General features: G+C 44.5%; 1 protein-coding gene across 2 annotated transcripts in view; it reads right to left on the reverse strand.

The window, feature by feature from the left end:
- Nucleotides 1-5,445: 5,445 nt before the first annotated feature.
- The window catches only part of LOC112228468 (zinc finger and BTB domain-containing protein 16-A), a 169,196-nt gene continuing 149,913 nt past the window's right edge, over nucleotides 5,446-24,728 (reverse strand). The window contains exons 5-7 of one of the 2 annotated variants that reach the window (XM_024393818.2): nucleotides 24,193-24,363; nucleotides 13,680-13,847; nucleotides 5,446-10,653 (exon numbers count right to left, since the gene is read on the reverse strand). In XM_024393818.2, coding sequence (XP_024249586.1) covers nucleotides 10,424-10,653; nucleotides 13,680-13,847; nucleotides 24,193-24,363 — 569 coding nt within the window. In that variant the 3' untranslated portion in view covers nucleotides 5,446-10,423. Of the gene's footprint in view, nucleotides 10,654-13,679; nucleotides 13,851-24,192; nucleotides 24,364-24,728 lie in introns of both variants that reach the window. The other variant, XM_024393817.2, reaches the window with a different exon arrangement.

The following is a 24,728-nucleotide window of genomic DNA, read 5'->3' on the forward strand; positions in this document are numbered from 1 at the left end:
AGGTCAGCTATAAGGAAGCCGATCTTAGATGTTACAGATTGAAAGAAAGGCTCTCATCTCTGGGAGAAATTATTCAAGTTGCTATAATACTTTGTCTAATGAGCACAGGACTTCGAAATAATAATGTTGACGTGAATATGATGGTGGTGATTTGGAAAATAAGGACATCTAAGCCTGTGCTGTGATTCCAGGAGTGTTTGAAGAATGTCTAGATGAGTTGCTGTCAGTCTGGTGTGTTGCTGAGGTGTAATGTTGTCCATCTAGTTAGCACAACCTTCCAAAGCAAAATGGTTCCAAATAACACAGAGAGCGAAAAAGAGAGACAGACAGAGTCAGAGAGAGGGGGTGGGGTAGGGGAAGGGAGAAGGATAGAGGAGAGGAAAATAGAGATCGCTAGAAAGAGAGACAGACAGAGCCAGAGAGGGGGTGGGGTAGGGGAAGGGAGAAGGATAGAGGAGGGAAAATAGAGATCGCTAGAAAGAGTCAGAGAGGGGGTGGGGGTAGGGGAAGGGAGAAGGATAGAGGAGAGGAAAATAGAGATCGCTAGAAGAGAGACAGTCAGAGAGAGGGGGTGGTGAAGGGGAAGGGAGAAGGATAGAGGAGAGGAAAATAGAGATCGCTAGAAAGAGACAGACAGTCAGAGAGAGGGGGTGGTGAAGGGGAAGGGAGAAGGATAGAGGAGAGGAAAATAGAGATCGCTAGAAAGAGAGACAGGCAGAGTCAGAGAGAGGGGGTGGGGTAGGGGAAGGGAGAAGGATAGAGGAGAGGAAAATAGAGATCGCTAGTGTACCGTTTTTCTTCCGTCGAAAGAGAGTCGGACCAAAATGCAGCGTGGTTAATTCGATACATCTTTAATGAATGATGAAACGAACAATACAAAAACAATAAACGTAACGTGAAAACCGAAACAGCCTAAACTGGTGCAAACTAACACAGAGACAGGAACAATCACCCACGAAACACTCAAAGAATATGGTTGCCTAAATATGGTTCCCAATCAGAGACAACGATAATCACCTGCCTCTAATTGAGAACCAATTCAGACAGCCATAGACTATGCTAGAAAACCCCACTAAGCCACAATCCCAAAACCTACGAAAAACCCCAATACAAAAACACACCACAAAATAAACCCATGTCACACCCTGGCCTGACCAAATAAATAAAGAAAACACAAAATACTAAGACCAGGGCGTGACAGAACCCCCCCCCCAAGGTGCGGACTCCCGGCCGCACACCTAAACCCATAGGGGAGGGTCCGGGTGGGAGTCTGTCCACGGTGGCGGCTCCGGCTCGGGACGTGGACCCCACTCCAACCAAGTCTTAGTCCCCCTGTAACGCGTCCTTTGATTGGCGACCCTCGCCGCCGACCTTGGCCTAACCATCACCAAGGACCCCACTGGACTGAAGCTCGGGACTGAGGGGTAGCTCGGGACTGAGGGGTAGCTCGGGACTGAGGGGTAGCTCAGCACTGAGGGGAAGCTCAGCACTGAGAGGAAGCCCAGTACTGAGAGGAAGCCCAGTACTGAGAGGAAGCCCAGTACTGAGAGGAAGCCTAGTACCGAGAGGAAGCCTAGTACCGAGAGGAAGCCCAGTACCGAGAGGAAGCCCAGTACTGAGAGGAAGCCTAGTACCGAGAGGAAGCCCAGTACTGAGAGGAAGCTCAAGCAGGCAGTAGGCTCTGGCAGATCCTGGCTGGCTGGTGGTTCTGGCAGATCCTGGCTGACTGGCGGTTCCGGCAGATCCTGGCTGACTGGCGGTTCCGGCAGATCCTGGCTGACTGGCGGTTCCGGCAGATCCTGGCTGACTGGCGGTTCCGGCAGATTCTGGCTGACTGGCGGTTCCGGCAGATTCTGGCTGACTGGTGGATCCTGGCTGAATGGCGGATCCTGGCTGAATGGCGGATCCTGGCTGAATGGCGGATCCTGGCTGAATGGCGGATCCTGGCTGACTGGCGGATCTGGAAGATCCTGGCTGACTGGCGGATCCTGGCTGACTGGCGGATCTGGAAGATCATGGCTGACTGGCGGATCCTGGCAGGCTGGCGGATCCTGGCTGACTGGCGGCTCTAGCTGCTCTGGCTGCTCCATGCAGACTGACAGCTCTGGCTGCTCCATGCAGACTGGCAGCTCTGGCTGCTCCATGCAGACTGACAGCTCTGGCTGCTCCATGCAGACTGGCTGCTCCATGCAGACTGACAGCTCTGGCTGCTCCATGCAGACTGGCAGCTCTGGCTGCTCCATGCAGACTGACAGCTCTGGCTGCTCCATGCAGACTGACAGCTCTGGCTGCTCCATGCAGACTAGCAACTCTGGCTGCGCTGAACAGGCAGGAGACTCCGGCAGCGCTGGAGAGGAGGAAGGCTCTGACAGTGCTAGACAGGCGAGAGACTCCGGCAGCGCTGGAGAGGAGGAAGGCTCTGGCAGCGCTAGACAGGCGAGGTGCACTGTAGGCCTGATGCGTGGTGCTGGCACTGGTGGTACTGGGCCGACAACATGCACAGGAAGCCTGGTGCGGGGAGCTGCCACCGGAGGACTGGTGTGTGAAGGTGGCACTGGATAGACCGGACCGTGCAGGCGCACTGGAGCTCTTGAGCACCGAGCCTGCCCAACCTTACCTGGCTCGATGCCCACTCTAGCCCGGCCAATACGAGGAGCTGGTATGTACCGCACTGGGCTATGCACCCGCACTGGAGACACTGTGCGATCCACAGCATAACACGGTGCCTGCCCGGTCTCTTTAGCCCCCCGGTAAGCACAGGAAGTTTGTGCAGGTCTCCTACCTGGCGTATCCATACTCCCTGTGAGCCCCCCCCCCAATACATTTTTGGGGCTGACTCTCGGGCTTCCATCCGCGTCGCCGTGCTGCCTCCTCATACCAGCGCCTCTCCGCTTTCGCCGCCTCCAGTTCTTCTTTGGGGCGGAGATATTCTCCAGGCTGTGCCCAGGGTCCTTTTCCATCCAATATCTCCTCCCAAGTCCAGAAATCCTGTGATCGCTGCTCCTCACGATAAACAGGGGAGTTGGCTCAGGTCTGAACCCTGACTCTGCCACACTCTCCCTGAGCCCCCCAAGAAATTTTGGGGCTGACTCTCGGGCTTCCTTGCCAACCGTGTTCCCTCGTATCGCCGGCTCCTCTCTCCGGCTGCTTCTGCTCTCCTAAGTGCCTCCACCTGTTCCCATGGGAGGCGATCTCTTCCAGCCAGTATCTCCTCCCAAGTGTAACAACCCTTGCCATCCAAAACGTCTTCCCATGTCCATTCCTCTTTTCGCTGCTCCTGCTGTCGCCGCTTGGTCCTGTTGTGGTGGGTGATTCTGTTACGGTTTTCTTCCGTCGAAAGAGAGTCGGACCAAAATGCAGCGTGGTTAGTTCGATACATCTTTAATGAAGATGAAACACAAACAATACAAAAACAATAAACGTAATGTGAAAACCGAAACAGCCTAAACTGGTGCAAACTAACACAGAGACAGGAACAATCACCCACGAAACACTCGAAGAATATTGCTGCCTCAATATGGTTCCCAATCAGAGACAACGATAATCACCTGCCTCTAATTGAGAACCAATTCAGACAGCCATAGACTATGCTAGAAAACCCCACTCAGCCACAATCCCAAAACCTACAACAAAAAAACAATACATAAACATACCACAAAATAAACCCATGTCACACCCTGGCCTGACCAAATAAATAAAGAAAACACAAAATACTAAGACCAGGGCGTGACAGCTAGAAAGAGAGACAGACAGAGTCAGAGAGAGGGGGTGGGGTAGGGGAAGGGAGAAGGATAGAGGAGAGGAAAATAGAGATCTCTAGAAAGAGAGACAAACAGAGTCTGAGAGAGGGGGGTGGGGTAGGGGAAGGGAGAAGGATAGAGGAGAGGAAAATAGAGATCACTAGAAAGAGAGACAGACAGAGTCAGAGAGAGGGGGTGGGGTAGGGGAAGGGAGAAGGATAGAGGAGAGGAAAATAGAGATCTCTAGAAAGAGAGACAAACAGAGTCTGAGAGAGGGGGTGGGGTAGGGGAAGGGAGAAGGATAGAGGAGAGGAAAATAGAGATCACTAGAAAGAGAGAGACAGAGTCAGAGAGAGGGGGTGGGGTAGGGGAAGGAAGAAGGATAGAGGAGAGGAAAATAGAGATCGCTAGAAAGAGAGAGAGAGAAAGATACAGGGAAAGATAGAAAGTGAGGAATACTAAAGCCCACCAGATAGCTCAGTTTAGTATAATGCCATGTTTGTATCGCTTCCTAGATGCACGGAAAAACTGAACAATTAGTGTCTGCAACGTTTCCCCCCTAACAGCAATCCAGGTGGCAGCAATAATGGCGTGCACCCTGCATATCTAATGATAGCATTTATTACCTACATAATGAGAGAGGAATGTAGGACATGGTCGCTAGGCAAGCACTGACACAATGTTAACCATTAGCACTTCCATTTGGTTCTATGTCAACAGACTACCGTCTCTGTCTGAAAATACCTATCTAGTCACTCTACATGCAGAACACATACACCCACCCATGGCTCTACTGTCTGGTAGATGTAATAATTCCAACCACAACACTGACCATGTCATGTTCTTACTCAAGAGGCTTTTCGCTACAGCTCAACAGCAGGGGGTGCTGCTGTGATCAACAACACAAATGACCTCTTCATACGCAATACAGCATGGCTTCGCATCAGCCTCCTGTAGTGGATCATATATTCTGTGCTACACTTAACGGCCCACTTACACTATACCCAAATGAACTCCCGTAGTGGAAAGCAGTCACAGGGAATAAAGAGACACTAGTAAAAGAAGTGGCAGTGGTGGCATATTACTACATTTATTTGACTTGATTTAATGCCTTCTGCTTGGCAAGGCTTTTCTGGCATTAGGTGACTAAACACATTTAAGAACTGAGCAGTGAGTACTACATCTTTACCCCATCACTAGTATAGTGGAATATAATACTCCCTCTGTGGCCCAACTGACTTATTCAGATCACCATAATTCCAATTCCTCCGGTGCTTTTAAAGAAATTGACAAAAAGGGATGACAGAGGGTTTGAGGATCAATACATATGTTTTGTGGACAGAGAAGTGGGATTGGTGGAAGAGAGAAGTGTTGAATGAGAAAAGCTGTTGCCTTCAGATGTGAGAGGAGGGGAAGCTGGGGAGAATCTCATGGGGGGGGCGGTCTATGCATCTTCATTTGTCAGCCGCAGCAACGGTCCACCCAGTGACTTCATGGTTGTTACCCATGTTTACAGAGCTGCTTTTGAAGGACACAGTTCTGCATAACAAGAACAGCAGTATGGCTCTCCAACATTGTGTAAACCTGTAATTCATTTTTAGTATCTATACAGTATTGAACTGTGGGTTGGCATCTGAAGAGTCCACAGAGTATATGAGGAATGGGTCACCTAGAAAGCACCACATTAGAAAACAGACAGACAAACTTGAGTCCATTCTTTATTGATTTTCTAACTGCAGATTGAAGGTATACAACTGAACATCGTTATTTTTCTGAGACTCATAAATAAAAATACAAAAAAATGTTCACTACAAAACAATCTACTGTTAGTAGGATGTAAAAAATATTATCTTTCACTATCGAAGGCACAAAATGTACTTAGTGACAACATGGATAATAAAACCTGCAGCATTTAAATCTCTTATTTCTTTTATTTTTTTTCACACTCCATCATAGAAACACTGAAATTTTACAAAGAGATGTGTCTGATCCTACACGGAAAGAAAAAAAAACTAAATCAGCAGACAGATGCTGGGATCCGTGGCACAACTAACATCGGAAGCAGAGCCACAGACACACAGCGAATCGCTGGAAAAGACAAAGGACCTTTGCAAAGTTCTAATGCAAATTAAATCATTTTTATTCAAATTACAGAAAAAAGTAGAAATTAAATTATAATAATTGGGCACCTTCTAAGATTAGGCTAAGATCAGGTGCTGAGGTAGACGAAAACGATAACAATTCAAATAATAATAAAAACACTATTTTCTTAATACAGAGCAACTCGACTGGCACTTGTGCTGTCACAACAAGGAAGAATGAAACAAAATGACAGACAAGCCAGAAAGAGAGAAAGAGAGAGAAAAGCTTTGTAATGCTTGGTCCGACAGGGCAATTGGTCCTCAGTGCTAATATAAAAAGACAATGTCTTGGTGCTTTGATACTCAAACAGTTTAGTCTGGACCTCAAATGGCACATGCATGGCAACACTGCATGAAATGGCTACTCGTTCTAGAACACCACACTGAAACACAGAGTGCCTACTCCAGGGATGCCATGATTTTGTAAGGCTCGTCTTTGAATTCATTTCTTATCTTAAGAACAAGTACTTTATAACAATCAAGTCGTAATGTTAAGCTGGGTCAACGCTATGGGTTTGTCAAGCTGCCAAAATGGATGTTGAAGGACATTAACTGCTCAGTAAACCTGTTGCTGACAGCAAAATATTATTCATGAAAAAACATACTTAGACTTATTTCCAAAATGAACAGGTAACAGTCCTTCAGAACAGATTGAAAAAGCAAAATGCATACAATTTTCATGGCCCGTGAATGTTATCATCTTTATGTCTTATACTCTCAAGCTCCATAGTCTGTATTTTTCGGACACGTTTTCTTCCTTGCTTTTTGTGCGTAAACAAGTTACATTGCTTTTGGGTGTCAATTACAAACAAAAACATCAAAGGTGGTTTACCCACTACCAATTTTAGGCTAATGCAGCCCTCCAGAACAGCTCCTTTTTTTATTCTAAATCAGAAATCAGGTCATCTCAAATCGTCATGACATCCCTAGAGTGCTGGAGACACCATTAATTATCTTCTGAAAGTACAGAAACTAAGCAGATATAGATGGACATTTTTGTTGAACAATTTCCATTTTAGGCACAACGATATTACAGAAACAGAGTAACATTGAGGGAAGAACTATATCAACGCCAATGGATTCTTTTTTCAACATGTTGAGAGAAAAGTGGCACAGAGCATTGTTTTTATTTTGTGTCTGATCTAATTAGTGCATTTTTCACTAATACACGCACCCACAGATACACTTTCATTTATGCACACACACAAAAAAAGTATAAAACATTCAGAGAACAATGATAGGAGACTGAATCCCTCTAGTTATTGAAGTTTGATGAGATTGTTTCAGGCTCTCTGGCCTGGCACTCTGATTTGGTGACTGAAGTTATTATAGTGGATGAATATTGGACGAGGGAAATCCCTCGGCTCACAGTGTTCGATAATACAACGGCAAGACAATCATGGGCCAATACGACCACGTTGATGCCATTGCTTCTTTTTTTTATCACTTCAAGTACAAAAACAAAATGTTGGCAATAAAAGTTGATTGAAAATTGTGAATGACGTGTACTAATTGACCGATGGCAGCATCCCTGCCATCCATTTTAAATGATCTATTTCTTTTTTTCCACACGCACGTTTATGGCCGATAGATTTAGTCCTTCACCTACAATGCATTGACATCCAGAAAGCAACACTTACGACAACATATTCACACATTTAACATTACCAAAGAGGAGCAAGGCAAAAGATTCAAAACCAGAGAAAAAAATAGGTAATAAAAAAAAAATATATACAAATATTTGCCCTGCTGAAACCCTCGACAAATGGAAAGGGTCTGACACTGAATACAAAAATATTACAATTTTTATATATCAAACTGCCTCTGTTGGCTCTTGTTCAGGAATACACTCATTTCGAGAGAATTTGTCGACCAAGAGGATCTCTTTTTTTCTAACCTTCCTTTTTTCTTTGATTAACACTTGCAGTCCCAACTGTCCAACGCACACTGCACCGCTGCATATATGACCTGTTCTCGGTGGTTCAACATTGGTGAACCTTTTTTTTTCACATTACAAAACTACAATTCTATTCACATATTTTCAAGTTTAACGTTTTTTTTTTTTACTCTTAAAAGTACTATTACTTCTTCTACTGCGTACATCCCTCTTACCCCATACTTAAGGCTTCAACATCTCTTCTCTGTTCTTAAGGTTACTGTCAGGGGGGGACTGTAAGATAAGAATAAACTCTTGTTTTAAATTTCCCCATCAATCTTACCCTTTATATAAATGTCACTTACACATGTGAAAAGACAATAAGTCAACACTTGAAAGCATGAGATGAAGTTGCAAAGATGCAAAACACAAACACACAAAATAACGTGCTTTTACAAAAATTAAAACAAAACAACTTAGAGGTAGCTTTTATAAGAATGACCAAACCCACCAGCTCTTCAACAAGCAGGGTTAATAAAAATAAAAAAAATACCAAGTTTGGTAACAATAATGCACAAAAATACACAACAATAAAAATCTATTTTCACCGTGGCACTCATTTCCACGTACACATTGCTTTATCATATCTCCCTCGCGCAATAGTGCGGCTTTCGGACACACGCTCACAAAAAGTAAGAACATGTACAAAATGAAACAAAAAAACACAAGGGAACTTAAAACAAGCACGAGGTCACAAAAAACGAGGTAATTCAAGTACAATGTGCTGAGATAAATCAAGATATAATAGGAAAGAGACAAAGCGAAGAAACAAAACCATATATTAAGAGTTGATTTATTGTGTCTTCTTACCATTCGCCCCCTGGGCTGGCCAGGCCATGTCTCCTCCAATCAGTTTAGTCCCCCATCCCCCTCCCCTGCTAATAATTGAGTGTGATTATCCCGTTAACACTGAACTGACAGTGGTGCTCATAATGCCTTCATTATGCTGCCATATGAACAGACATAATGCTTGTTATAACAGGTTATGACAACATATTTTATTGATATAGGACTATTACAATTTTATGAAACTATTTTCCACCTGGCATCACATTCACGGTTATACTCCTCATAACAGTACATACAATCTGTTATAACAAGTGCCATATCTCCTTATAGTCGCATCATGAAGGCATTACAACCACCCCTCGGAGGTGTTACTGGTGCTACCCCTACACGTCATAGCTCCCCACCTCAATCCTCAGCAGCCTTTGTCATTTTGGTCTCCATCACCATGGCATATAGAGAATATGAGATTATTAATGTGAGAAAATAGTTCATGTTATGAGTCAGACGACGTACTGCAATTTAGTGTAATTGATGATAATCTGCTTACATTTGTATCAGTCCAGCATCTATAGTGGAAAGAAATGAGACATCTCCAGTTAATGCTGTATGGTTTAAGAGAAAGCAGAGCAGCGGCTTCGCAGCGAGCTACCCCTCAAAAATATATCTGATATAAGAAACATCAAACAGAGACTGCTGTGGTAATATGTCTTTACCTGTGCAATGAAGCTATGATAAACTGATGCGGAGACAAAGGAGAATAAAAAAGTGACCGTCATGGTTCGACTCCCGAGAGGCTCCGGCGAAACCTGACTAGTGGCCTAGGCCGTTTTCAGCCCTTATCCAACAGAACCCTGGAAGCTCACCGGGAAGAGGAGATTTCCGATATGGGAATATCATCCTCTGTTAATCTCCCTTGCTGAACAAAAGATAACCCACGGCGTGGGTACAGAGGTGTTGTGCCCCAACCAATTCAACTTTGCTTATGTTGATGCAGTACAATACATGGTGCTATTTTGCCATAGGTCTGGCTGACATGTGACACATGAGCCATCCCTTAGGCTCTGATTCTCGAGGGCTATCTGAATGACACCACCGTAGGGGCTCTAAGTGCTCTGTGCCACCAGGTCTGAAGACACCATTTTGGAGCACTCTGGTAAATAATGGGATGGGTAGTAGGGGTCAACTGTGACATGTTCCTCAAGCAGGACATGACTTGGTGTCTAGTTTAATCCAATCAAATCAGGAAGGGATCTGTCGTATCAGGTAATGAGAGGATTGACCACCAAGTTACAGTATGATACAATCCCTTACCAAAAAAGGTGAGGGTGTCAAAACTACATTTAGTGATACACAGTGGTCTAAATGATGGGGATGTGTGGGTTCACATAGCCTTTGAGAACCATTTCAGTTCAGTTTCAGGTGTGGCTTGGGTGACATCTTTCGAGTCTGTGGGTAGACTTAAAGACAACAAACTCCATTGATGCGGATCCATCGATGAGGGTACACCCACAGGTTTTGCATTTAGGCAATTTGAAAACAACTTGAAAGAAAACGTTAATGGATGTATTGAACGACATGTGACTTGGAAGGGGTAATGTCCTCTGGTCAGAACTGCACTCTGCCCAGTCCTTTTCCTCAGTGTGCCCCTCTGTCATTCACTCTCTTTGCATTAGAAAATTGCCTGTGCTTCCGTCTCGTGGATTTCCTCGCTTGACTTCTTCGCCACAGGCCTCGTTCTCCTCCTACTCCTCCTTCTCTCGCTCCCTTCCCCACTTCCTCTGCCCGCCCTCCTTCCCCCCGGCTGTTGTCTGGTGGCATCAGACGTAGCAGAGGTACAAGTAGGTCTTCTCTATCCTCCAGTCCGGGGGGATGTCTTCGGGCCTGTGGCCCTTCATGTGCTTCTGCATGGCTGAGAGGCTGGGGCAGTACTCCAGGCAGATGGTGCATTGGTACGGCGAGGCACCGTTGTGGGTGCGCAGGTGTTTTATCATGGCCGAGTAGTCCCTGGATCGCTGGTGGCACAGCTTGCACTCAAACGGCTTCTCACCTGGAGGGGGTGACAACAACGGACATGTCAACAACAACAACATCAGGCTGAGGAATGGAACTCTATATGACCCATACAGTCAGTTGTTCCTACATTTACAAGGTTGTCAAGGTGTAACCACCTGTAGCAGATTACAGTAGCAACTTTCTTCTAGAGCCTCCTCACTTTTGCGTGTCAATGCTAGCAGAAAGAGCGCGATATCTAGTGGTCTCAATTAGCAATGACCATAATGTGTATAAAATACCCATGGCTAAAATGAAAGGTGCATGCGATAATGGATAATGGTATTTCATATAGTGCAGCTGGGCACTATATGAACCACCCCTATAATGTGCTTTACAAACCAAACCTATCCAGTTACACTGATGTACATGTGCCTCATTTAATGTCTAACATCAAATCACCAACAGGACCAATGCCATTTTGGAACATCAAATCACAACTTCAATTTTATTACATTTGATTCTCGACTGTTCCAAAGCAGCTACATTCCAGTGCATGTGATATTCCAGACCAGTTCCCCCCCTAAACGTGCAAATGATTAGAGGGATGGCTAGGAATAATCCCCGGCACTCAATCCGACAGGCGCAAATTAGACATGTAAATGCCGACCTTTACCAATGGCATTTGAAATGAGGTGTTGGATGTGATTGGGGCCGTGAATGATACCGACGCTCACACCACGTTACAGAGAGGCCTCTCTCTGATGTGTCCCTGCATCTATTTTTATATTTTTATTTTTTCAAAGCGTCAAACTTGACTTGTGGGAAGGGGGTCAGGATTGTGTTTACGCAAATAGCCATGCCAAGAAGATTATTACGGGCTGTGTCGACTGACGAGGCCCCACATGCCAGCAGTGTATACAATAACCACACTTTAAACAGGGTTGCCTCAGATAACTGGGAAATAATGAACTGCAAATGGGACCAGTATTGATCCGCCATTGACAGGTGGGACTCGGGGAGGGAGGGAAGGTTGCCAATGTCGATGATTTATCAAGCGGCCCCCTTTTGTGCACAGTGGCCTTTGACTGTGAGCTTGTCACTTGGTCTTGTCATCTCCAGTGCGCTTTAGCTCACCGCAAATTAAGGCCCCTGGCCCCGGCACCACAAAAGGGGAAGGGGGGGGCATTAATTTGACAGCTGGCTTATTGAATGGGAGACAGGGGAGTGTTGGTGGGAGGTTGAAGCAGGTAAACCCTTGGCTCAACAGCAGACCTGGGATACTAGGTGGTGCGTCCCCCTCATAGCACCCTGGTTCACAGCACCTGACCCTCATCCTCATATCTGGGGACATAAATTCAGCCATCATGAGAGTGACAATTGCCAGCGGCCGCCTGACACCTTGTTGACACATTTATGGAGCTGTAAAGGCCTGGGATCAATATGGTGGCTCATTCGCAAGCCTGTATTTACTAGCCCTTGGAATCATTCATAAAAACAGTCTGTGTACAGTATGCTTTGTAAAATGAGCAAATCAAGTGAGCACATTGCTCCCAGACCATCTTAACACCCAGTATAAAACTACTGAACACTTGTCATACACTTCCCCTCTTTCTGCGTTACAACACTGAATTCAATCTGTTATGGAGCCGAGCTGGATCTCCAGTGAGTTAACTAGTCTCCAGAGGGAACTGTACTGGTCGAAACTATTAGCATTGTACACTAACCCGTTAACTCTCTTGAACAAGCCATGAAAGCTTGTACAATTTTCCCAGTGTAACAGAGCTGATATTTTCCCAGTGCAACAGTTCTGCCATTTGTATCCGTGCTATAGCACTGATAATCTATCAGCGTACCAGAGTTAACATTTTCCCAGTTTAACGGAGTTTATGGAATATCTACATACGTGTACAGAGGCCCATTATCAGCAACCATCACTCCTGTTGTCCAATTACACATTGTGTTAGCTAATCCAAGTTTATAATTTTAAAAGCCAATTGATCATTAGAAAACCCTTTTGCAATATGTTAGCACAGCTGAAAACTGTTTTTCTAACTAAAGAAGCAATAAAACTGTCCTTCTTTAGACTAGTTGAGTGTCTGGAACATCAGCATTTGTGGGTTCGATTACAGGCTCAAAATGGCCAGAAACAAAGAACTTTCTTCTGAAATTCCTCAGTCTATTATTTTTCTGAGAAATGAAGGCTATTCCATGTGAGAAATTGCCAAGAAACTGAAGATCTCGTACAACGCTGTGTACTAGTTCCTTAACAGAACAGCGCAAATGGGCTCTAACCAGAATAGACAGATGTGTGGGAGGCCCCGGTGCACAACTGAGCAAGAGGACAAGTACGTTTGAGTGTCTAGTTTGAGAAGCAGATGCCTCACAAGTCCTCAACTGGCAGCTTCATTAAACAGTACCCGCAAAACACCAGTCTCAACGTCAACAGTGAAGAGGCGACTCCGGGATGCTGGCCTTCTAGGCAGAGTTCCTCTGTCCAGTGTCTGTGTTCTTTTGCAAATCGTAATCTTTTTTTTTATTGGCCAGTCTGGGATATGGCTTTTTCTTTGCAACTCTGCCTAGAAGGCCAGCATCCCGGAGTTGCCTCTTCACTGTTGACGTTGACACTGGTGTTTTGCAGGTACTATTTACTGAAGCTGCCAGTTGAGGACTTGCTGATGCTCCAGATACTCAACTAGTCTAAAGAAGGCCAGTTTTATTACTTCTTTAATCAGAACAACAGTTTTCAGCTGTGCTAACATAATTGCAAAAGGGTTTTCTAATGATCCATTAGCCTTTTAAAATGATAAACTTGGATTAGCTAACACAATGTGCCATTGGAACACAGGAGTGATGGATACCTCAGTATACCTATTATATTCTATTTTAAAACATCTGCTGTTTCCAGCTACAATAGTCATTTACAACATTAACAATGTCTACACTGTATTTCTGATCAATTTGATGTTATTTTAAATGGACCAATAAAATGTGCTCTTCTCTCAAAAACAAAAGCCCCAATCTTTTGAACGCTAGTGTATTTCCGGTGATTCCCCCGTCCATTGTGATTGTAACGATGCATACCTGTGTGCACGCGGTAGTGGGTCTCCAGCTGGTGCTTGAGGCTGAACCTCTTCCCACAGCCGTTACATTCGTAGGGCTTTTCCCCGGTGTGGATGCGCTTGTGGCCCTTCAGAGTGTTCTCGTCACGGAAGCAGCTCCCACAGAACTCGCACTCATAAGGATGGTCACCTGCTGAACACGGGGGACAACACAGACAATCGAACATCATTCCAAAGATATTTCTCCTACAATATTTGATCATGTTTGATTCAGTCGCAGTCCTTCATGTAATAACTAAGACAGAGACAGGAAATAAATAAAAGGGAACAACCACATTGGACTCATAGCTTTGTTACAGTTTCAAATGACTATTTTTGTCTGAGTTCATACAGAAAGAAAGCTATAGAAGTACAAGTGTGTTTAATTCAATGAGAAGATGAATATTACGTGACAAAGGCTAGAATAGGTTCGCAATCACACTGAGCTATCGGGGACAAAATTCTAACATATTTCATCAAAACACTTGTTCCAGTCCACTCAATTTCTTCCTTTTTGTAGGTCAAGTTAGAGCACTGTAGCCTTGCCACCCTGGGGACACTCGTGTAATGGATATTCAGATGTCAATAATCAGTAATATTATGATATGCGGAGGTTCTCTCCAACACTCAGTGACTAATTGCTTTCCTGTGTCTGACTAGCAGCCGCCCATACATCATTCGCTCCCCGGCACAGATGCGCCACGCTGCCAGGCGTGTAATGTTCTCAATATTTAATGCATTTCACTCCACCGCTAAAGGTTTAACTCATCGCCAATGACCTACGCGTTTCATTATCTGGCTGTCCGAGCGGCACCGTGCCAGGGAATAAATTGCATTTCTCGTTATGTACTGTCATGCTCGGGCACCCATCGCCCCTGTCAAGAGACAATGTCAATTTCTCCTGGCATGTATTTTCGTTGGAGAGAGACGCGCCTTAAATGTTATTCACATTTGGAGGCAGTGGCTGTTTGGAGTGATGCGACGCCCGGCGTATGACGCGTTCTGGTTGGGGGGACACTGTGGATGGGGAGGGCAGGGATGAGAAAGACAGAAAAAAAGAGATATATAGAGAAAGAGAGGGAGAAGGCAGGAGGGTAAAAATCTATAAAAGTGACAGACTTTATTTGTCTGCATGAAGTTGGTCAGTGGCTCCCGCTGTAAGACGTGCTCTTTTCTAGCGTTTTAGCCACGGCAGAGATCACAATCCATGACAGAGCGTGGTGGGGTCCACACGACGCTACAGGAATAGTAATGGAGCTGAGATTCACCTGCCTTTAATTAGGAGCAGTCTGAGCCCCAATCAGACAGATCTGGAGGAGAGCATGCTAATGCTCAGTGGACAGACTATGGAAGGTTATTTACCTTCAAATTCACACAGACACTGCATTATAACACATACTATATATATATATACACATATACATATGTAACCAATAAAATGTCATTCTTCTTAGCAGGGAGGGGACTTCATTGCTCCTTATGCAAAAAGTCAATATTTGTTAGCGAATTCCATAATCACATTGTGCTGCAATCCAAAGGCCAGGCAGGACTTCATTTAGTCAGGGATACATTATGCTCCCAGGCACTGGAGATACAGCATCGTAAATCAGAAGGCTTTCACTATCTCTCCCCTCCCTCCTTTCCCTTCTCTCACTCCACCCCCCCCACAACTCTTTCTATCTCTGTCTCGCTCACTGCACCGCTCTGCTGCTCCCCCTCCTCTCTCCCTTTCTCTGTGTGTCTGTCAGACAGACACAGTGCCTGCTGGGGTCTAATGACAGCGAGGGGGCAGAGATGAGGATCCAGCACACTGAGGCAGAACAGTGGACTAGGAGTGGACCCTTGGGTACCCTGGGCACTGCCACCTGCGTTTCCATGCCCCCTGGGGGGGGGGCTGGTGTGGACAGTGTACCTGCTGCCTCAACCCCCCCCCCCCCCACTTCAGTCTACCCCTCTCCCCCAGGCACTGGCATGAGCGCCGTGTGCACCGAGGGCGGGTTCATTATGCGATAAGCGTCAGTAAATCAGGGGGCTCTGTCACTGCCAGGGCACTCTCTCTCCCTCTAGCTATCCTTCTCTCTCTCTAGCCTGGCGCTATCAAACACAGCTGCGAACACAAAACACTCCGCCGCAGACGGCAAATGGGCTCTGAGTTAAAATACACAAGCGACCGTTGTACAACAACGGAATATTAACGAGGGCCCGGGCCAGGGCGCGCGTCTGCAAGCGTGGTGGGGAGGGAGGACGGAGGAGGCTGCCATCATTATGAGACCCCATTGTACAACAGTGTGCCCGTGTGTGTGTGCCCGTGTGTGTGCAGCCTCTCTTTTGAGGCACAGAGATGAAGCGAGAGAGGGGAAGGGAGCGGGAGAGGGATAGATAGAATGTCTCAGAGAATAAAAATGGGGATTACAGATTAATAGAGACCGAGAGGAAGAAGTGAGAGGGAAATTGACTGTGGGGTTAGTGTACTCTTCTCCGGGAAATAAATAAATGGCAGATTGATACACTGTAATAAGCTAAATTAAATCTGTTGCATCGCTCTGTCATCAATAGTAAACCAATGTCAAACAGAGGGCAATATCAGAAAAGCTGATTTCCAAAGCAACGGTCTACCGAAACAATGTGTCAAGCATGCGTATATTGTGTATATTGTATTCGCTCCAGCTATTGCGCATATTGTACTTGCTCCAGCTATTGCACTTGCAGCTGTGAGGTTGAAGGCAGAAGACATACAATGCCTTCAGAAAGTTTTCATACCCCTTGACTTATTCCCCATTTTGCGTTACAGGCTGAATTTCTCACCCATCTACACACAATACCCCATAATGACAGTGAAAACATGTTTTTAGAAATGTTTGTACATTTATTGACAATGAAATACATACATTTCTCATGTACATACAGTACCAGTCAAAATTTCTGGACACACCTACTCAATCAAGGGTTTTTCTTGTCACCAAAAGCACTCACAAACTTCTACAGATGCACAATCGAGAGCATCCTGGCGGGCTGTATCACCGCCTGGTATGGCAACTGCACCGCCCTCAACCGTAAGGCTCTCCAGAGGGTAGTGAGGTCTGCACAACGCATCACCGGGGGCAAACTACCTGCCCTCCAGGACACCTACACCACCCGATGCTACAGGAAGGCCATAAAGATCATCAAGGACATCAACCACCCGAGCCACTGCCTGTTCACCCCGCTGTCATCCAGAAGGCGAGGTCAGTACAGGTGCATCAAAGCTGGGACCGAGAGACTGAAAAACAGCTTCTATCTCAAGGCCATCATACTGTTAAACAGCCACCACTAACATTGAGTGGCTGCTGCCAACACACTGTCAATGACACTGACTCAACTCCAGCCACTTTAGTAATGGGAATAGATGGGAAATGATGTAAATATATCACTAGCCACTTTAAACAATGCTACCTTATATAATGTTACTTACCCTACATTATTCATCTCATATGCATACGTATATACTGTACTCTATATCATCGACTGCATCCTTATGTAATACATGTATCACTAGCCACTTTAACTATGCCACTTGGTTTACATACTCATATGTATATACTGTACTCGATATCATCTACTGTATCTTGCCTATGCTGCTCTGTACCATCACTCATTCATATATCCTTATGTACATATTCTTTATCCCCTTACACTGTGTATAAGACAGTAGTTTTTTGGAATTGTTAGATTACTTGTTCGTTATTACTGCATTGTCGGAACTAGAAGCACAAGCATTTCGCTACACTCGCATTAACATCTGCTAACCATGTGTATGTGACAAATAACATTTGATTTGATTTGATTTATTTTTACATTGTAGAATAGTGAAGACATTTAAACTATGAAATAACATGTAGTAACCAAAAATGTGTTACACAAATCAAAATATATTTTGTATTTTAGATTCTTCAAAGTAGCCACCCTTTGCCTTGATGACAGCTTTGCACACTCTTGGCGTTCTCTCAAACACCTTCACCTGGAATGCTTTTCCAACAGTCTTGAAGGAGTTCCCACATATGCTGAGCACTTTTTGGCTGCTTTTCCTTCACTCTGCTGTCCAACTCATCCCAAACCATCTCAATTGGGTTGAGGTCAGGTGATTGTGGAGGCCAGGTCATCTGATGCAGCACTCCATCACTCTCCTTCTTGGTCAAATATCCCTTACACAGCCTGGAGTTGTGTTGGGTCATTGTCTTGTTGAAAAACTAATGATAGTCCCACTAAACGCAAACCAGATAGGATGGTGTATCACTGCAGAATTATGTGGTAGCCATGCTGGTTAAGTGTGCCTTGAATTCTAAATAAATCACTCACAGTGTCACCAGCAAAGCACCACCACACCTTCTCCTCAATGCTTCAAGGTGGGAACCACACATGCAGAGATCATCCGTTCACCTACTCTGCGTCTCACAAAGACACGGCGGTTGAAACCAAAAATCTCAAATTTGGACTCATCAGACTAAAAGGACAGATTTCCACCGGTCTAATGTCAATTACTCGTGTTTCTTGGCCCAAGAAAGTCTCTTCTTTGCATTGGTGTCCTTTAGAGGTTTCTTTGCAGAAATTCGAACATGAAGGCCTGATTCACGCAGTCTCTTCTGAACAGTTGACGTTGAGATGTGTCTGTTACTTGAACTCTCTGAAGCATTTATTTGGGCTGCAATTTCTGAGGCTGGTAATTCTAATGAACTTATCCTCTGTAGCAGAGGTAACTCTGGGTCTTCCTTTCCTGTGGTGGTCCTCATGAGAGCCAGTTTCATCATAGCGTTTTAAGGTGTTTGCGTCTTGCACTTGAAGAAACCTTAAAAGTTCTTGAAATATTCCAGATTGACTGACCTTCATGTCTAAAAGTAAGGATGGACTGTCGTTTCTCTTTGCTTAGTTGAGCTGTTCTTGCCATAATATGGACTAGGTCTTTTACCAAATAGGGCTATCTTCTGAATACCACCCCTACGTTGTCACAACACAACTGATTGGCTCAAAATGCCACAAATTAACTTTCAACAAGGCACACCTGTTAATTGAAATGCATTCCAGGTGACTATCTCATGAAGCTGGTTGAGAGAATGCCAAGAGTATGCAAAGATGACATCAAGGCAAAGGGTGGCTACTTTGAAGAATCTCAAATATATTTTGATTTGTTTAATACTTTTTGGTTACTACATGATTCCATGTGTTATTTCGTAGTTTTGAAGTCTTCACTATTATTCTACAATGTAGAAAATAGTAAAAATAAAGAAAAACCCTGGAATGAATATGTCTCCAAACTTTTGACTAGTACTGTAAGTACTCACACTGCTTTGCTATGACACTCCAAATTGAATTTAGGTGTATCCATTTCCTTCGGTCATCATTGAGATGTCACTATAATGTCCACCTGTGATGTTCACCTGTGGCCAATTCAATTGTTTGGACATGATTTTGGAAGAAACACACCTGTCTACATAAGGTCCCACAGAAACTATACCATGAAGTCCAAGGAACTGTCTGTAGATCTCCGAGATTGTGCAGCATATATCTGGGGAAGGGTATAAAACAATTTCAAGAGAGTTTACATTTTCCAAGAACACAGTGGTCTCCATCATTGGGTAATGGAAGAAATATGGAACTACCCAGAATCTGCCTAGAGCTGGCCGTCAGACCAAACTGAGCAACCGGGAAAGAAGGACATTGGTCAGGGAGCTGACAAAGAACCCAATGACCAGTCTGACAGAACGACAGAGTTCCTTTGGCTGAAATGGGAGAACCTGCAAGAAGGACAACAGTCTACAGTTTTTCCCCAATCTGGACTTTATGGGAGAGTGGCCGGACAGAAGCCAATCCAGAGAAAAAGGCAAGACAGCACGCCTGGGGTTTACAAAAAAACAACAAAGAAAAGGCATTGGTCTAAAGAGCCAAAAAGTGTACTATTTGGCCTGAATGTAAAAGAGCTATGTCTGGAGAAAACCAGGAACAGCTCATCACCCGTCTAACACCATCCCTACCGTGAAGCATGGTGGTGGCAGCATCATGCTATGGGGATGGTTTTCAGTGGCAGGGACTGGGAGACTGGTAAGGATAGAGGGAACAATGAATGGAGCCAAATACAGGCAAATCAATGATTAGAATCTGCTTCAGAGTGCAAACAACCTGAGACTTGGTAGAAGAGTTACGGGACAATGACCCCAAGCATACAGCCAAAGCAACACAGGAAATGAGATATTTCTGTATTTCATTTTCAATAAATGTGCAAACATTTCTAAAAACAGGTTTGCACTTTGTCATTATGGGGTATTGTGTGTAGATGGATGAGATTCAGGCATTTGAATTCAGGCTGTAACAACAAAATGTGGAGTAAGTCAAAGGGTATGAATACTTTCTGAAGGTACAGTATAAGTGATGATGATGGACTTGTCGGAAGAGGACGATGATGTCTCTAACTGAGATGAAGACAGGACTGCTTGACTTTTGCTTTTGACATCACCTGCTACTGCGTGTTTTTACATCAGATCTCTTTTCCCTAGTACACACACAAACATTAAAACGGCAAATACATGTATGATTTGCTGGTTATTTCCCCTTCCTTGAAATTAGGGATTATTTTAGGTGCCATGGCGACTTGCCGATTTTTTTATCCCTTGACAAAGGCACCACATCATATTACAAGGGTGCTTGTGACTGGCTCATTGCAATTTAATACACACATACAGAGGATCAGGTTCAAAAAAGCACGGTGCTGCTGTCTCGTCTTGCTGCTCATGCCGAGATTGGGGTTGGTGATGACATTTCAGGGAGTCGTGCACGGGGACCGTCCTCGTGTCCCCGACAATGGTTTATATATACACTAGATGACTGACAGGGGGCACTGTTTTGAAACCACCGCGCCTCCATCTTGGCACTCCACCACCATTGTAAAAAATATTTTTGAAGCTATAGAAATGCATTTATTAATGTCTACGTTTGTATTTCCCATGTTTATTATATTACAGACAACTTAATGCATACTTTTAAAATGTAATCAATATTTCTTTCCCCTCATTAATCTACACACAATAAATACCCCATGATGACAAAGCAAATACATGTTTAGAATGTTTTGCTAATGTATTCAAAATAAAAAACTGAAATATTCAGACCCTTTGCTATGATAGCTCAGATACATCCTGTTTAAATTGATCATCCTTGAGATGTTCTACAACTTGGAGTCCATCTGTGGTAAATTAATTTGATTGGACATGATTTGGAAAGGCACACACCTGTCTATATAAGGTCCCACAGTTAACAGTGCATGTCAGAAAACCAAGCCATGAAGGAATTGTCCATAGAGCTCCAAAACAGGATTGTTTCGAGGCACCGATCTGAGGAAGGGTACCAAAAAATATCTGCAGCATTGAAGGTCCCCAAAAACACAGCGTCCTCCATCATTCTTAAATGAAAGAATTATGGAATCACCAAGACCCTTCTTAGAGCTGGCCGCCAGGACAAACTGATCAATCAGGGGTGAAGAGCCTTAGTCAAGGAGGTGACCAAGAACCCGATAGTCACTGACAGAGCTCCAAAGTTCCTCTGTGGAGATGGGAGAACCTTCTCCACAGTACTCCATCAATCAGGTCTTTATGGTAGAATGGCCAGACGGAAGCCATTCCACAGTCAAAGGCACATTTTTTTATTTTACCTTTATTTAACCAGGTTAGTTGAGAACAAGTTCTCATTTACAACTGCGACCTGGCCATGATAAAGCAAAGCAGTGTGACACAGACAACAACACAGAGGTACACATGGAGTAAACAATAAACAAGCCAATAACACAATAAACTAGTCAATGACACAGTAGAAAAAAAATAGAAGTAAGTAGAGATACTGGTGTGCAAAAGAGCAGAAAAGTAAATAAAATAAAAACAGTATGGGGATGAGGTAGGTAGGGGTGGGCTAATTACAGATGGACTATGTACAGTTGCAGTGATCGGTTAGCTGCTCAGATAGCTGATGTTTAAAGTTGGTGAGGGAAATGAAAGTCTCCAACTTCAGCGATTTTTGCAAGCTTTTGGAAGCCAGCTTTGAGTTCCAGTCACATGACAGCCAGCTTTGAGTTTGCCGAAGGCACCTAAAGGACTCTGATCATGATTAACAAGATTCTCTGGTCTGATGAAACCAAGATTGAACTCTTTGGCCTGAATGCCAAGTGTCACGTCTGGAGGAAACCTGGCACCATCCCTACGATGAAGCATGGTGCTAGCAGCATCATGCTGTGGGGATGTTTTTCAGCGGCAGAGACTGTGAGACTCGTCAGGACCGAGGGAAATTTGAACGGAGCAAAGTAGAGAGATCCTTGATGAAAACCTGCTCCAGAGCGCTCAGGACCTCAGACTGGGGCGAAAGTTCACTTTCCAACAGGACAACGACCCTAAGCACACAGCCAAAATAATGTAGGAGGGGCTTCAGGACAAGTCTCTGAATGTCCTTGAGTGGCCCAGACAGAGCTCGGACTTGAACCCGATTGAACCCGATTGAATCTCTGGAGAGACCTGAAAGTAGCTGTGCAGCGACACTCCCCATCCAACCTGACAGAGCTTGAGAGGATCTACAGAGAATAATGGGAGAAACTCCCCAAATACAGGTGTGCCAAGCTTGTAGCGTCATACCCAAGAAGACTCGAGGCTGTAAGTGCTTCAACAAAGTACTGAGTAAAGGGTCTGAATAGTTACGTAATTGTGATATTTAAGTTTTTTATTTGTAATAAATGAGCAAAAATGTCTAAAAACCTATTTTTGCTTTGTCATTATGGGTTATTGTGTGTAGATTGATGAGGGAATACAACTATTTCATTCATTTTAGAATAAGGCAGTAAAGTAACAAAATGTGGAAAAAGTCAAGGGCTCTGAATACTTTCCTACTGCACTGTGTATGTCATTGGACCTCTCCCGAGGATTGGCGTGAAAACAGAGAAGCAGATGCGGAGGTCCAGTATACAGGACCGCTTCACCTTGTCACTCGCACTAAATCGCTGCACATCGGCTTGCAAATAAGCTGGCTGCGCTCATCTCGCCACCTTCATCTCAAATATTTATCCGTGAGCCGGTGAGCTATATCAGCTCTGACATAGAGACTGTTATTTAAGGTCGCAGACAGACGGCGGAGGATAGAAAGGAAAAAAAAGGGAAGATGAGAGCGTCCATCCTTTGCAAGTGAAATGGGATTCATTTCCATGTTCTTATATTCTGTCACGGTAACAGGGGCTTTTCCCTAAATCACCTCATCCGCCAGGCTATTTCCCTCTTCAGCCTCGTCCTTCTCACAACTGACAGTATTAACATGGCCTTTACTCACCAACGAGCCAGCCTGGAGGTATATACAGTACCAGCTCAGTTTGATAATGGCATGAATTTATTCAGCAAATGACCAGATCTCTCTGTTTATTCAGCCAGCCATGCAAATAGTGGACTAGGGCAGCAGGTAGCCTAGTGATTAGAGCGTTAGGCCAGTAACCGAAAGGTTGCTGGATCGAATCCCCAAGCTGACAAGGTAAAAATCTGTTTTTTTAGTTAACCCACTGTTCCCGGTAGGCCGTTATTATAAATAAGAATTTGTTCTTAATTGACTTGCCTAGTTAAATAAAAGGTTAAATAAAAATAAAACGTTTTGAGTGGGGATTACACAATTCCTTCTAGGAAGAACCATTGTAGTGAGTTAGATAATAGGCAACCATGTTCAGAAGCCAAAGCCATGAGCATAATGTGGTGAGACACGTGTTGTTGCCCTGCAGGGCTCTAGAGTCTAAACTGATGCTAGACTACTGAGACATCGCCACGTGTCCAATATACTGTCACTCATGTCTGTCAATGGAACAATCCATCACACCATCATAAGAAATATGGATTTGTTTACAGCTGCTGACCTAAGGAGACTGTGTTGACAACCTTTTCCCTGTCAGTCTTCAGCAGGTCTATGTGTAGCTTTCACTTGTTGCCACATCATTGCAAAAGTATGTTGCCACAGCATAAGTGTAATTATTACCTCACAAATTGCCTAATGTGATGACCAACCTTCTCACAATCTATCTGCAACGTTGTGACAATGTCATTTGTTAGTAGGGTAGTCAGAGGAGTTTGAGTTGACTGGTTAGTGTGAGAGAACATGAGTAGCCTAAAGAAGTGTGTCCTAGTGCACTAGGATAGAGGGGGAGTTGACACACACTACATAACCAAAATAATGTGGACACCTGCTTGTCAAACATCTCATTCAAAATTCATGGGCATTAATATGTAGTTGGCCCCCCCTTTGCTGCTATATCAGCCTCCACTTGAGCCGTTGTTGCTCCTAGACGTTTCCATTTCACAATAACAGCACTTACAGTTGACCGGCTGTTGGCTGTTTGCTCGATTTTATACACCTGTCAGCAATGTGTGTGGCTGAAAAAGCAGAATCCACTCATTTGAAGGGGTGTCCACATACTTTGTAGCTGCTACTAGACAGTATGCGTCGCCACTGCCACTGACCTGTGTGCGAGCGAAGGTGACGTTTGAGTGCCGTATGGCTGGGGAAGGTGCGGTTGCACTCGCTGCAGATGTAGCTGCGCACACCGGCGTGGACCTCCATGTGCTGCTGCAGGGCCGGCTGCGCCTGGAAGCGCTTCCCACACAGCAGGCAGAAGATGGCCATGTCCGAGCCTAATGGAGAGAGGGAGGGAGGACAAGGTGAGTTTTCTTTTCTCATTTAGTCTGGTTTCTATCTTCAATTGAGTAGGAGATAATGTCGAGAATAAATCTGACAAAACATAACATGTTGACAGACCTGTAGTGAAATGACACATCATTCTTGGCCCTACTCCTGAATAAAGACCATTTCATCTCCATTCTATGGATATTCAACATTCTTGTTCATTGTACAATGATGTACATTTCTTGAGATCTGTTAGATCATTTATAAAGAACTAAGTATCCTAAACCAAACGAGGTATCGATCATTGTAAAACACCACTGGGAAAAGCACACAGGCTTGAACATTGCAACTGTGATTCCTTACCACAAGAGGT

This window comes from Oncorhynchus tshawytscha, linkage group LG30, assembly GCF_018296145.1.
Source record: "Oncorhynchus tshawytscha isolate Ot180627B linkage group LG30, Otsh_v2.0, whole genome shotgun sequence".
Taxonomy (NCBI): domain Eukaryota; kingdom Metazoa; phylum Chordata; class Actinopteri; order Salmoniformes; family Salmonidae; genus Oncorhynchus; species Oncorhynchus tshawytscha.